General features: G+C 42.2%; 2 protein-coding genes across 4 annotated transcripts in view; one reads left to right on the forward strand and one right to left on the reverse strand.

Annotated features, from left to right (window-relative positions):
- The window catches only part of greb1l (GREB1 like retinoic acid receptor coactivator), a 202,917-nt gene that overhangs the window by 89,106 nt on the left and 101,537 nt on the right, over positions 1-12,274 (forward strand). The gene's annotated exons all lie outside the window — the stretch shown is intronic.
- The window catches only part of rock1 (Rho-associated, coiled-coil containing protein kinase 1), a 47,516-nt gene that overhangs the window by 8,252 nt on the left and 26,990 nt on the right, over positions 1-12,274 (reverse strand). For both annotated transcript variants that reach the window (XM_052088384.1, XM_052088383.1), the window contains exons 6-27: positions 11,734-11,818; positions 11,490-11,634; positions 11,268-11,406; positions 10,709-10,800; positions 9,841-10,000; positions 9,664-9,739; positions 9,506-9,594; positions 6,975-7,023; positions 6,715-6,850; positions 6,539-6,630; positions 5,649-5,895; positions 5,456-5,562; positions 4,785-4,935; positions 3,986-4,146; positions 3,720-3,904; positions 3,083-3,152; positions 2,890-2,993; positions 2,630-2,795; positions 2,464-2,557; positions 1,632-1,720; positions 956-1,147; positions 709-874 (exon numbers count right to left, since the gene is read on the reverse strand). In XM_052088384.1, the coding sequence (XP_051944344.1) occupies positions 709-874; positions 956-1,147; positions 1,632-1,720; positions 2,464-2,557; positions 2,630-2,795; positions 2,890-2,993; positions 3,083-3,152; positions 3,720-3,904; positions 3,986-4,146; positions 4,785-4,935; positions 5,456-5,562; positions 5,649-5,895; positions 6,539-6,630; positions 6,715-6,850; positions 6,975-7,023; positions 9,506-9,594; positions 9,664-9,739; positions 9,841-10,000; positions 10,709-10,800; positions 11,268-11,406; positions 11,490-11,634; positions 11,734-11,818 (2,795 nt within the window). The remainder of the gene's footprint in view (positions 1-708; positions 875-955; positions 1,148-1,631; positions 1,721-2,463; positions 2,558-2,629; positions 2,796-2,889; positions 2,994-3,082; positions 3,153-3,719; positions 3,905-3,985; positions 4,147-4,784; positions 4,936-5,455; positions 5,563-5,648; positions 5,896-6,538; positions 6,631-6,714; positions 6,851-6,974; positions 7,024-9,505; positions 9,595-9,663; positions 9,740-9,840; positions 10,001-10,708; positions 10,801-11,267; positions 11,407-11,489; positions 11,635-11,733; positions 11,819-12,274) is intronic.

A 12,274-nucleotide genomic window follows, 5' to 3' on the forward strand; every position in this document is an offset into this window, starting at 1 on the left:
CTAAATCAAGTCAATAATAATAATAATAATAATAATACATTTCATTTATAATGGGGTAGCTTGTGCACAGATGGGAAAAGTGTGTGACAGTGCTGAGAGACCACGGTGCAAGGAAAAAACAAAAACAAAAAAGGAAGCTTCAACCTGTATTAGAAGTCCTTATACCAATTGAATGACCCTTGTACAAACTAGCTTTTTCTTTGGCTTTTTCGTCTGGTACACTAGCGTGCTACTTCATATTTATTTTTTAAAATTCACATTATGGAAATGATTTTGTTCAGCATAAAACTGAACATACTATGGGCAACAAGAATTTATACAAGTTTGCAAAGGGAAAAACGAAAACCAATCAAGTGAATAAAGTAAACCTAACCTTTGATGAATTCGTGTTTTAGTTCTAGCCGTTGTTCACCGTTTCCTCTTTCCTTTATCACAGCTGATAAACTTGTGAAATGATAATGGGTTCAGAAATCCAAAGAAAAAGCAAAATATTGATTTTGCCTTGTCTTGTATAACTTTTCTTTGTTTTTTGGGATTGCTGATTGGGGTTTGGCTCTGGACTTTTAAAGGTTTGGTCAAATTCAAAGATCCACACTTCCCACAAAAACAAACAAACAAACAAACAAACAAACAGCAATGGAGTTTTGCACTTGGCTTCAATGCTTCACGGTAGAGCCTTCCAGCTGGCTTACCCGCACGCGTACTTACCCACAATGTTGCTGTCCGTTTCGTCCGTCAGCAAGCTTGTGATGCTGGAGTTGTCCATGCGCTGCTGCAGGTCGTTCAGCTTCTCGCGCAGCTGCTCGATGTCGCTCTCCTTGCTATCTAGCTGCATCTGTAGCTCGTTGCGGTACGTGCACTCCTCGGCCAGTTGCTGCGGGGGAGGAGAGTGACGGCGCACTTTAATAATATTTCCTGTCTTCAAGAGAATAGTACAATGAAATCGTGAACTGACTGCCTGCATCTCACTCAGCTCCTTCTGATACTTGATGGCCATGTGGTTGAACTTCTCCTTCTCCTGGTTGAGTTCCAGCTGCAGCTTGCGGTTCTCCTTCTCCTTCTTACGCAGGTCGGCCGTGCTGCCCTTCTTTTTCTGGTCTAGCTTCATGTCCTTGCGGTTCATGATCTCTGCCAGCTTGTTCACCGCCTGATGGATTATGAGACAGGAAAACAGGTTGGGAATGTCCAAATAATTGTGTTAACATTACGGACAGGTACACACGCGCACACACTGACAAATTGATCCTTTTCCCAATCCTCCTGATCAAAGGCCCAATTTCAGAAATTATACTCAGCGACCAATGTGTGTCTTGAATGATTTTTCCCCCTCACCCTAATCTATGTGGAAAACAGTCCAGGCCAACAATTGGGAATGTTAACCTACTCGATATTTCTGATCCTTACGTGTGTTTGGTCAACGCCGAATTTGGCCGATCTGTGGTTTAGGGAGGGGCATGAATCTCTGCATCACAAATAGAGGGGCAACTGGTTGCGCTGAGTGTTTGGATAGAGGGTTCCACAAGTCTTTCACCACAGTCTGAATGAAACGTCATGGCTCTTGTTTCATGTGCAACCCCCCCTTACCCCCTCAAAAAAAATAAAATAAAATAAATAAAAAGATCCATGCTTGCCTGCGTCTTCAGCGTACGCTCTGTGTGGAGGACCTTCTCATAGTTGGCCTTGATTGCATTTGTAATCTCCTCCTTCTGAGCGGCATACTCTGAAAGCATAGCGGGCCGCACATGTATGTTGATTTGTAATTCGCAAGAGGCCAGGAGCATTGTCAATACATTGCATACATTGAGTAACAACACATCAAAGTTTGAAAACCGGCAAAATGACAGCTCTTATAGGGTCCACATTGCTCAACTTTAGCCCTCTCATTCACAATATTAACGCACTAGAAGTTGAGTTATGTTCTTATTTTGGATACTTTGTACAAAACAGTAACGAAACGACCTAAAATCACCTCATCAGTTATTAGTGATTGTGTGTCAAATAAGCTAGGCACACGTGACAACCAATCACGGTCTTGTGATGTTTGCAAACTGAATGATAAAAATCTAATTTAAAGGGGACAAAATGTGAAGAAATGATGCTGATAGTTGGGTCTTTAGTGAGTCTGTCTAACTATGAAATGTGAAATTAAAGAACCACGTAAATGTTGCGCATATGGTTAAAATGGCCAGTGGCGGCATCACACACCAGCCATTCCATATAAAGTTCTAAAAGTCAAATTTGTCGCTAATTTGGCACAGAACCTCAATTCAAAATGTCTTTGATTTCAACCAAAAGTGAATTCTACGCATGTTAGAAACACAAAGAGAATTACAATTCACAAAGAGATTTAATCATACACATGGATGGGATCAGTTTTAAATTATAGAAATGCATCATCTCTCCTTTAAGACATTTTAAAGAATCGATAACACCCCGCATGTGATAGAAAAAAAAAATAAGTACCTTCCTCCTGAGTGCTGAGCTTCTCGCTCAACTCTGCCTTGTCTTTGGCGAGACCCTCCACATCTTTGGTCAGAGTTTTACAGGACTCCTCAAGCTGCAGAGTAAGAATATCATCCATACCGCATCCTACAAAACACAAGGTAAACTAATATTGTGTTTTGCTTACTCGTGCGATCGTGGCATCCTTATCGATGAGTTCCTGCTTGTGTCTCGTGACGGTCTTTTTGCTTTCTTGGCTGAGCTCAAAGTACTGCTCTTCCTGCAGCGCTCGCGCCAGCTGCTCCGACTCCGCCTTTGTCTCTGTCAGATCCAACTGGGCAGACAGGGACTCCCTTTGTGTGGAGGGAAATAAAGCAATTGAACCTTTTAATGAGATTTTTACATGCGACCGCAGGCCTTGGTGATATGTGACGCACGCTCACTTACCTTTCACTTATCAGCTCCTGCACCTTTTTATGAGCTTCTTGGACCTGCCGGTTCCTTTCTTCTATTTCCTCCTTGAGCTCTTTGACCTGAGTTTTGTAAAGCGTCTGCAGCGGAAGGGCAGATTATCAGTCTGGGGTACTCCCCCCACTCCCACAATCTATGTACCAGGAGCTCAGAGTGATCTGATACTTACAGAAAAATACTGTTCGGCCTCGAGCTGGTCCTGAAGTTCCCTCATCTGTCCTTCATTGCCTCTGTATTGCCTGGTAAACACAACCAAATCATTTTTTAATCAGTGGTCCCACATCAGGGCCAATTTGTGAGCTCCACGAGCAAAATACGGCTGTCATCAGATAAGGAATTAGCAATCAAGTAATCACACTCAGATTAAAGTCTAATCCCAGTGAACACTGTCGCAGATCAGCTTTGGCGCAGTTGCACTATAAGCCGAAATAATAGCACTTATTTGGGAATGGCAGCTTGACTTGCAAAGCGCATTACGGCGAGGGCAACAAATGAGAAAATGACAAACTATAACACGGTCCATTGCGGCAGGATGGTGGTTTGCACATTTGCTTTACGGTGCTTAGGTTCGAATCTCAGCTGCGACCCTTTTACGTGGAGTTCTCCTCATGATTGCCTGAGTTTGAATGTCGGGTGTGAATGCTTGTCTGTCTGTATGTGCAATATGAGTGGCTGGTGCCCGGCACACTCAATCAAGTAGGACAGGCTCAAAATAATCTAATGACAACACGAGCCATAGAAAATGGATGGCCATTATTATCTCCACCACTAACTTTATTCTACCATGTTGTTTCAGGGTGACTCACTTTGTCAGCTGCGCAAGTTGAAACTCCAAAGAGCGTTTGCTCTCCAGCGCCGTGTTGATCTCCTGCTTGAGCTGCTTCTCAGAACAGCGCAGCCGATCTACCTCCTGTAGCCGGCTCTTCAGCTCATTCTGAGCCAGCACGCGCTTGCTCGACTCCTGTTCCGCCTGTATCCGTAGATTCTTTACCTGAACCACCAGGAAGGCAGGTGAATGTTTCAAAAAAGGATGTCGTAACTAATTGCATCACTCTGGAAAGCGTTCACTCACATCATCCTCTAGCCTTTCCTTCTGCTTCATCAGCTGCTCCATTTTCTGCACCGACTGCTTGAGGTCAAACTCCAGCATGGAGCACTGCTTCTCCACCTCCACCACCCGGCTTTCCGCTCGCATCCTCGCCCCGTTCTCCTCCGACATCTTCACCTGAACAGCTGGGGTGGAAGCACATTTACACCATTAGAAATACAGACAGAGAAGCGTGTTATACACAGACTAATTTGAGTCTTTTTTTTCTCTCATTTGCAATCAAATTTGGCAAAGGCTTGACGATTGTAGTTCTCTGTAAGACTATCCTTAGCAATTATCTGGTGTTATGGGGAGTGTGAAGATACATTTTTCTTTCTCAATACGCAGATAAAACAGTCATGGTTTTTGTTAGTCAAAATTTTAAATAGTAAATCACCTCAACATTTACACAAATCTGTGTGTGTGCGTGTGTGTGTGTGTTCAACAGTAAACCAAGTTGGGCTGACCCACTGAGTATGTGATTGTGTCCTGAAATAATTATAAAGCAACCGAAAGCTTCTCTTCTTAATGGACATAAGAAACTGGTCAAACACATTTTACAATTTATTCACCACAATAAAAATGACAGAGACTTTGCAAACACAAAACAATTCCCAAACAAGCTGACACCTAGCCGAGCTTCTATTCCTGCCTCTACTCGTCTTTGTTGTTGTTGATTAACCCATCTACACCACACATTATCAAAGCAGTAAGCACACACAGACTAAGCTTTTAATTCAATATGTGCGGTAGCTGATAGAGACAACGAGGCACTGTGACATACCGTTCATAGCGGCCGATTTGGCCTCCTCGATGGACTCATATTTGTCAGTCAGTTGTGCACGTGTCACCCGGTGTTCAGTCTGCTCCTGCTCCAGTCGCTGTTGCAGGGTCTTCAGTTTGTAGTTCAGGTCTATCTCTAGGTTGTTCTTATCCTGAGTGGTTTAGGGACACAGGACAATCTTCGGTACTGAACTTCAAAACCAAAGCCATCGTTCCTTCCGATTTTAGCTACCGCAGTAATGACTGAGTGGTCGAGCTTACATTATATGTAGGCGGGGATATCTTTGATAATTAATGTTTCAGTAGAAATGATCATTCGGTAATGTGGTGTAGTAGTGTCCTAAATACTCAGACAAGAAAAAAATCCTCACTTAAATAGAAAAAAAAATGAACAGTACTTAGAAGTTGCCTCAATTTAATTGCACTACTATTTACACATGAACAGAGATAGATGAAGACTTAACTGTTGAGTCCATTTCAACTTCACTGATAACCAAAGCAGTGGCATCTACGTAGTTATGTTAAATGTCTATTGGATGAATTCAAGTGTGGAGTCTGAGCATCTCCTAAAACAGGTTCCTCGTGCATCAACATATGTGTTTCTTGCAATTAATCCTTACTAGCCTGTATTATTTTGTTAAAAAAAGACCGTAATATGTTGTGTTAGTGTACCTTCTCCAAGTTATTGCTTCTCTCCTGGGCCTGTTTGCGCTCCGTCTCAACTTTGGAGACAGTGAGTTTCAAGTTTTTGTTGTCCTCCTGCAACCCCAGCATCCTCGCTAGGAGGGTAACAAAATAAAACAAAATATTAAGTTACCGTAAGGAAGTATGTTTGCGATCACAATTGGCGGCTTCAGCGGGTTACCCTGCAGCTCACGGATCTCCTCCGAGTCTTGGCTGTAGTTCCTCCTCTCCGAGTCCAAGGTGCTCTGGAGTAGCAGGAGTTCCTTCTCCAACTGGGCCTTCTCGCCGTCTGCGGCGCGGCTCCTCTCCTGCAGCTCGCGGTTCAAGCTTTCCAGCTGGCTCATGGACTTGGCCACCTCTGTGTGATTCTTCCGCAGCCTCGCCGCCGTGTCTGACTCGGCACGCAGGAGGTCATTAGCCTCCTCCAGCTAGGACCAAAGGGAACAACAAAATTCAATCGGTTTTATTTATTTATTTATTTATTGTTTGCACACACATGTACTCCATTTCCGCAAAGAGCAATATGCGCATTTAGTTACACAGCTACAGATGGGAGGACACTATGTTTTGTGCAAACAAACTTTTGGACATTAAACACTACTGGTACATGTATAGTTAAACTGGATTTTCCTTTTTTTTTATCTTGGGAAAATAGAGCAAAACAACAAGAAACAAAGAGGAACGAGAGGCAAAAATGTCACCTAGCGCCCCAAAACGCAACCATGGATGCACAGCGATCACATCTACCAGAACGCCATCTCCACATACAGTACTGTAAAATAATCTACAGTTCTACAGACGGAACTCAAAACCTAAGGCTGTAATTGATATGTAGCATGGTACGGTGCTGCTCCTAGTTCGAATCGGCTCCAAACAAAATTCTTTCATGTCTTTCTTATAATGTGGTGAAACTGCACGATTTATTTCATCTGACTGACAGACAGTTCAGATCAGGGTTGTGTTTTTGGTTCGCAAGAGAGCTCAAATGGGTGCAAATGACCCTATGTCATATATGTACCATATATGAACTGAATAGTATCAGCAACTACTCATTTTTTGGCGGCATGTTACCTGACTCTGAAGCTGGGCAATCTTGTCGTTTGAGGCCTGCGAGTTCTGGCTAATCTTCCTCATGTCTTCAAGTTGCTCCTTCAGAGTCGACACTGCGAGGAATACGATATGTCACGTGAAATCCCAAGATATTATCCATGACATCACAACAGCACTGTTTGGGGGGTTGACCTCACCCTCGTTCTCCAGATTGCGTCTCTTCTCTGCCTCCTGGTCGGCTTTCCTTTGGGACTCTGTAAATCGATGCTGCAGCATAATCTTATCCTTCTCAAGCAGGGACATACTCGTCTCCACACTCTTCCTCAAGTTGGCCTGTGGAAGACAAAAAGCATGATTATGGAAGGCAGGACAAATCCAAGAAGGTGAAAGTCTTCTTTTTTAATATCGTGGTGAGGTGATGAAATGCATGTGAAGGGGCAAAATAGCAAACTTTAACCTCCTCATCCAGTTCTTTCATGATCTTTTCAATCTTGGTGTTTGTGGTCCTGGTGAAGAGAGCAGAGAGCCGAATTCATGGTCAAATTAATCATGACTATATTGGCAGTTGATTACATTTTTGATGAAACCATTGACACAACGTACAATCAAACGGTATGAAATTACATAATTACCAAGATGAAAATGATCACCAGTGTTATCACAGAGTTAACAATGGAACGTAAACAAGAAATATCACACAAAAATGCTACAAAACAACATAGGAACCATAGGAACCTTTGAACTCAAATTCTATTGTATGCATTTTTCTTGATTTTCATTTTTGTTTATTTTTAAAGTCATTGAAAGGCCAACTGTTAAGTAATTTCAGAAAATCCCAAATAAAATATTTTTATGTCACCAGTAAAGTAATTAGACAAAATAAAGCATGAAAATATTCCCTCTTTTGTTATTTTGACAAAGTAATCGTTTTCCCGAAGTGACACTCTTGAGAACAACAAACTTTCAAGTGGGATGTGAATACAAGAACAATGGTGCAGCTCAATCTGGAAAGTGTACAAAGCCTGTCCGAGTAAGTGATTCAAATAGCAAATTTTTCAAACCTGAGTGGATCCATGTGTTTGAAGAGTTGGAGGAAGAGGTTGTTGGCAATATTTATGTTGGACCATACATGTATGGGTCAGATGCTCAGGATTTGGAAAATGTTGTGCCCGAATGTCCGGACACGGAGTAGAGATGAGACCCATCAGGATGGTAAGAATGGTAAACCGTATAGGTTATGGTTATTAGCCTAGCGTTATTGTTTGCAATTCGATGCTGTACTGTAAATTGCGCAGGATGGGATTACCTACTTGGTTCATGCATTCCCGCTAGCACACATTATAGTGTGTTGGTGTCCTACATTGTCATTGCTCAGTAATTCTGTTGCATTGTTGGTCGTCCCGCATATTGTATCGGCAGCATTGTTAGTTGCAAATCATTAAAGATGATTCCATCCATTAACTCATGTAGGTTGGTTCAATTATTTTGTCGTTTACGATGATACTAATACAGCGTGTTATACCGGAGACAAATTCCTTGTGTGTTCTACATACTTGGCCAATAAAGATGATTCTGATTCTGATTCTGATGTAGTTTGAAGTATTTTCGTACAGGATCACATCCATGACATATATACCGGTAATACTTTGAATCAAATGTTTTCAAAAACATTCATTCATTCATTTTCCGCTTTATCCTCACTAGGGTCACGGTGGGTGCTGGAGTCTATCCCAGCTGTCTTCGGGTAGTAGGCGGGAGACACCCTGACCTGGTTGCCAGCCAATCACAGGGCACACAGAAACAAACAACCCTTCACACTCACACCTAGGGACAATTTAGAATGTTCAATCAGCCTGCCATTCATGTTTTTTGGAATGTGGGAGGAAATCAGAGGACCGACAAAAAACCCACGCAAGCACGGGGAAAACATGCAAACTCCACACAGGAAGGCCGGAGCTGAAATTGAACCCGGTACCTCTGCACTGTGAAGTTGAGGTGCTAACCACTCTACTACAGGGCCGCCCCAGTTATTATTTGATTATCACACCGAGCTTTTTTGCAAATCCGGTTGAGAAAACAGAGGTATTCTAAGTGCTAACAACAAGAAGGCTCATCGACACCTGCATGAAATATATCCGCACTGCGAGAACGAAACTGTATCGTTCCAATTTTCTGGTCCATATACGTGTTCTATATTATTTTCTTTTGGCCACTCAAACAACTGTTTTCTGAACCTAACACTTGTTTTACGAATATTACATACAATATTATTGTGACATATGATTATTATTATGAATTCTTTATACAGTCAAACCTCGGTTTTTGAACATCTGTTTTTTCATGCCTTGGATTACGACCGAAAACCGGTTTTCGACCAAACTGAGCAAACCCGAATACGCCACTTGACTCCCCTCGGCTTGCTTACACGAGGAAGTGACGCATCCTCGTGAGGAAGTGACGCCTCCTCGTGTAGCGTTCATTTTGAGCAGACGTGTTTGTTGTGATTTACGCAAATCTGACTGTTTTTATGTTATTTCTGCATAGTGTATTAGCCCCAAATCATGGGCTAATAAAATAGTTTCGGATTTCGAACAAATCGCTTTTCGAACAGCCTTCTGGAACGGATTATGGTCGAAAACCGAGGTATGACAGTAAAAACATTTTTGGCATGGTGAGTGATGTCAGAAGCTGGAGTCAGTCACGTTGCCCCAGTTAGCATGCACTTAGTTTTGTGCATCTGTTCATTGCTCCTTGCGAATGTCTCCATTTTGTATGTGTGTGCAACTTTCTCCCGCTCAATGAATGGCTGAATGTACATTTTTGACTGTGGTTCCTTTTTATTTTCACTTTATTTGAGGGACGCCTATCAAGCTTTCACATAACCCGCAATACCACTTTTTTAAAATTTAAATAAACCAAGTAGGGTACTCCCAAGTCAAGGTGCCACTGTAGTTGTGTGTAACCTGGGCAAAAACCATTACGACTCACCTGCATTTTTGCTCCAACTCATCCTTCAGCTGCATCTCACTGTGGAGCTGCTCTTCCAGCTGGTAGACTCTTTTCTGCAGGTTCTCCAACTAAACGGATAAATACACGTCATAGAATGTTGGAGACGGAGTACATACAAGCATAGCTGCGCAACTTACATGACTTTTGTCCTCCTTTGTGGAGCTGCTACGTTTGTCACTTGCCTTTGAGGCAGAAGTGGAGCTGCGCAGAGGACTTCAAAGCAAAACACATTCCGCAATTAATACAAGTTAATGCTTGTCCTGATGCACAATATTTGTAATACATGTAAAGTAAGAAGCCTCTGGAGGACTTACTGCTGATTGCTGTAGTAAGTGAAGCCCACAAAGGGCAGCTGGTTGCCCACAAAGGCCTTTGGTATTGGAAAAGTCTCTTCTTCGCCACGGTCCTCTTCTATGTCATCAAAGTTACTGGTGTCAACATCACTGCTCAGCTCGGGCACCACTGGGGCAGCCGCTAAAAAGACAGAAGATTTTCTTTTCTTTTGCCGTTTGTCTAAAGTAAGCCAACGTTCGACGTACAAGGTACATTCAGTACAGTACAGAGGCGGACAGAGTTAAAGCTGTTGAACTAAGCTGCATAGTTCAGTTGTGAAAACAACAATGTTGCACTTTAATACAAAGAAAATATTTAAAGTTTTTTTATTATTCCTTTTTTTCCTTCACATTTGTTTGAAAAGATTTAATTTATTTGAGAATTCGAAGCTAATAGTTTGCTTCATTTAAACGGTGAATTAGTTCTACAGCAGTAGTTTTTTTTTCTTTTTGTTAACATTGTACCCGATATGTGAACAGAACAAGACTTTCAAATCAAGGCCAAGAACAATATTTTTTTATATACACACCAAGAGCTCAGACACAATAGGTAAATGTTTGTTTTGAATTTTGCAACCCTTCAGTCCTGGTTCATAAATCTCAATCTTAACCGGCGGGGAGTGAAGCCGGTCAGCCTTTTCGGAAAAGTTGCGGCAAAGTGCTGACTTTTTAAAAGAATTAAATATAAACCCAGTTCAGAGTGCACTACAGCTGCAGAATTTGCTACAGTTTGAATCTCCGCCTGCTCTGGAGTCAGTTAATGTTTTGTCTGCCCTTTATTTGCCTATGCGCTGTCAATGATCAGTCTGAAGACCGACTGTACCTTATAAGTGGTAATGATAGTCCTTACTGTCTCTGATGTTCTCCCACGTCCACTGATCATTCTTGAAGAAAGGGTGCCTCTTGATCTCATCCACACCGTTCCGGCCTAGGCGGACCTCCCTGTTGACATTGTTCGGTCCCATTTAGACCTTAGGCTAGATTTTCAGAGCACGATTAGGCTAGATTTTCAGAGCACGATTCAAGTAATACTATTGACATCTTTTGCCCTCAATTGCTACAGTCATGGTAGCGTGAATAACAAACAAATGCCTGGAATACTGTATCTTGCCAAAATGCCTTAAATGTTTAAAACGTTTCCAAAACTAACGAGCAAAATAGTTTCCCATGGCATGTAAGAAATACAGAGATTACAGTTATCAAAATCAACGGTGGGAAGAGACATCTCAGGTCAACTCAACCTTTCGTGTTGTGTATTATTGCTTTCTACGTTGTCAGTGTTGAAATTTGAAATTGGGCGGTTGTCCGAGTGGATTTTTTTAATGTATTCCATGAACGGAAACAGGGAGGGATGTGTGCCCAATTGTCTCAGAACTGGGTCCCGTTCCCTGGGTGCTCTGAGACAGTACCTGTCCGTCAGGAAGGCACAAATAAGGTTCTTGGCATCATTGGAGATGTCGCTGTCATCGGGGAAGGTCAGTGCATTTTTGTGGTTCATTATTTTGCTGTAGGTGCCGACCAGAGAGTCTGCGTAAAACGGCGTGTCGCCTGAAAGAGCAAATTGGTAAATTACAATTTAAAAATGCTATGGGTATTCTTCTTGCCGGCACTGGGCCATCACAGTGACTCACCAACTAGCATTTCATACAGGAACACTCCCACCGACCACCAGTCGCACTCCCTGCCATAGTAGCCATCTCCTCCTTGGGATTTCAGTACCTCAGGCGAAATGTAGTCTGGTGTTCCTACCGCCGTGTCGCATCGTACCATACCATCCTAAAAGACCAAGCGGTACATATTTAACAGGTTTCTTTGCGAACTAAATCCAGTATATGATTCAGAAGGACACAAATTCCTTATTCATACAACAAATACCTTGTTCATTTTCATGCAGGTGCCAAAATCTGCCAGTTTCAAGTGGCCGGCTTTATCCAACAACATATTGTCAGGCTTCACATCCCTGCAAAATAAATGTTTATTTAAAGGGGGCATAATGTGAAAAGTGGGTGTTTTCATTGTTTGTATTCCTAGAGTTGAGTATCTGCAGTGCCTAACCACCATTTGAGTCACAAAGGTATTTGTGTTTGACAAAAAAGTAAATGTTTTTGACGAAGTGTCCACTGCATCCGTATCTTACGTAGATCCGTACACAAAATGACAAGTGTAATTCAGCAGCCTGGGGATTAAGCACTGCCTCCAAGAGTGAAAATACAACATGCACTTTTACTGTCATTAAAAGGGCGAGAATCCGAATTGCTCAACATGTAGCCACCCTCTCGTAGCGCCTCTCATTGTGAGGATAACAAAGCAGCGGCTTGAACTATTATTATGGGTAATTATAATCACGTAAAATGGAGTGCCAATTATTTGTGGAATTTGCAAAGAATTGATGATTAACAACATTGGGCTTGGTCCT

Source organism: Hippocampus zosterae, chromosome 15 (assembly GCF_025434085.1).
Source record: "Hippocampus zosterae strain Florida chromosome 15, ASM2543408v3, whole genome shotgun sequence".
Taxonomy (NCBI): domain Eukaryota; kingdom Metazoa; phylum Chordata; class Actinopteri; order Syngnathiformes; family Syngnathidae; genus Hippocampus; species Hippocampus zosterae.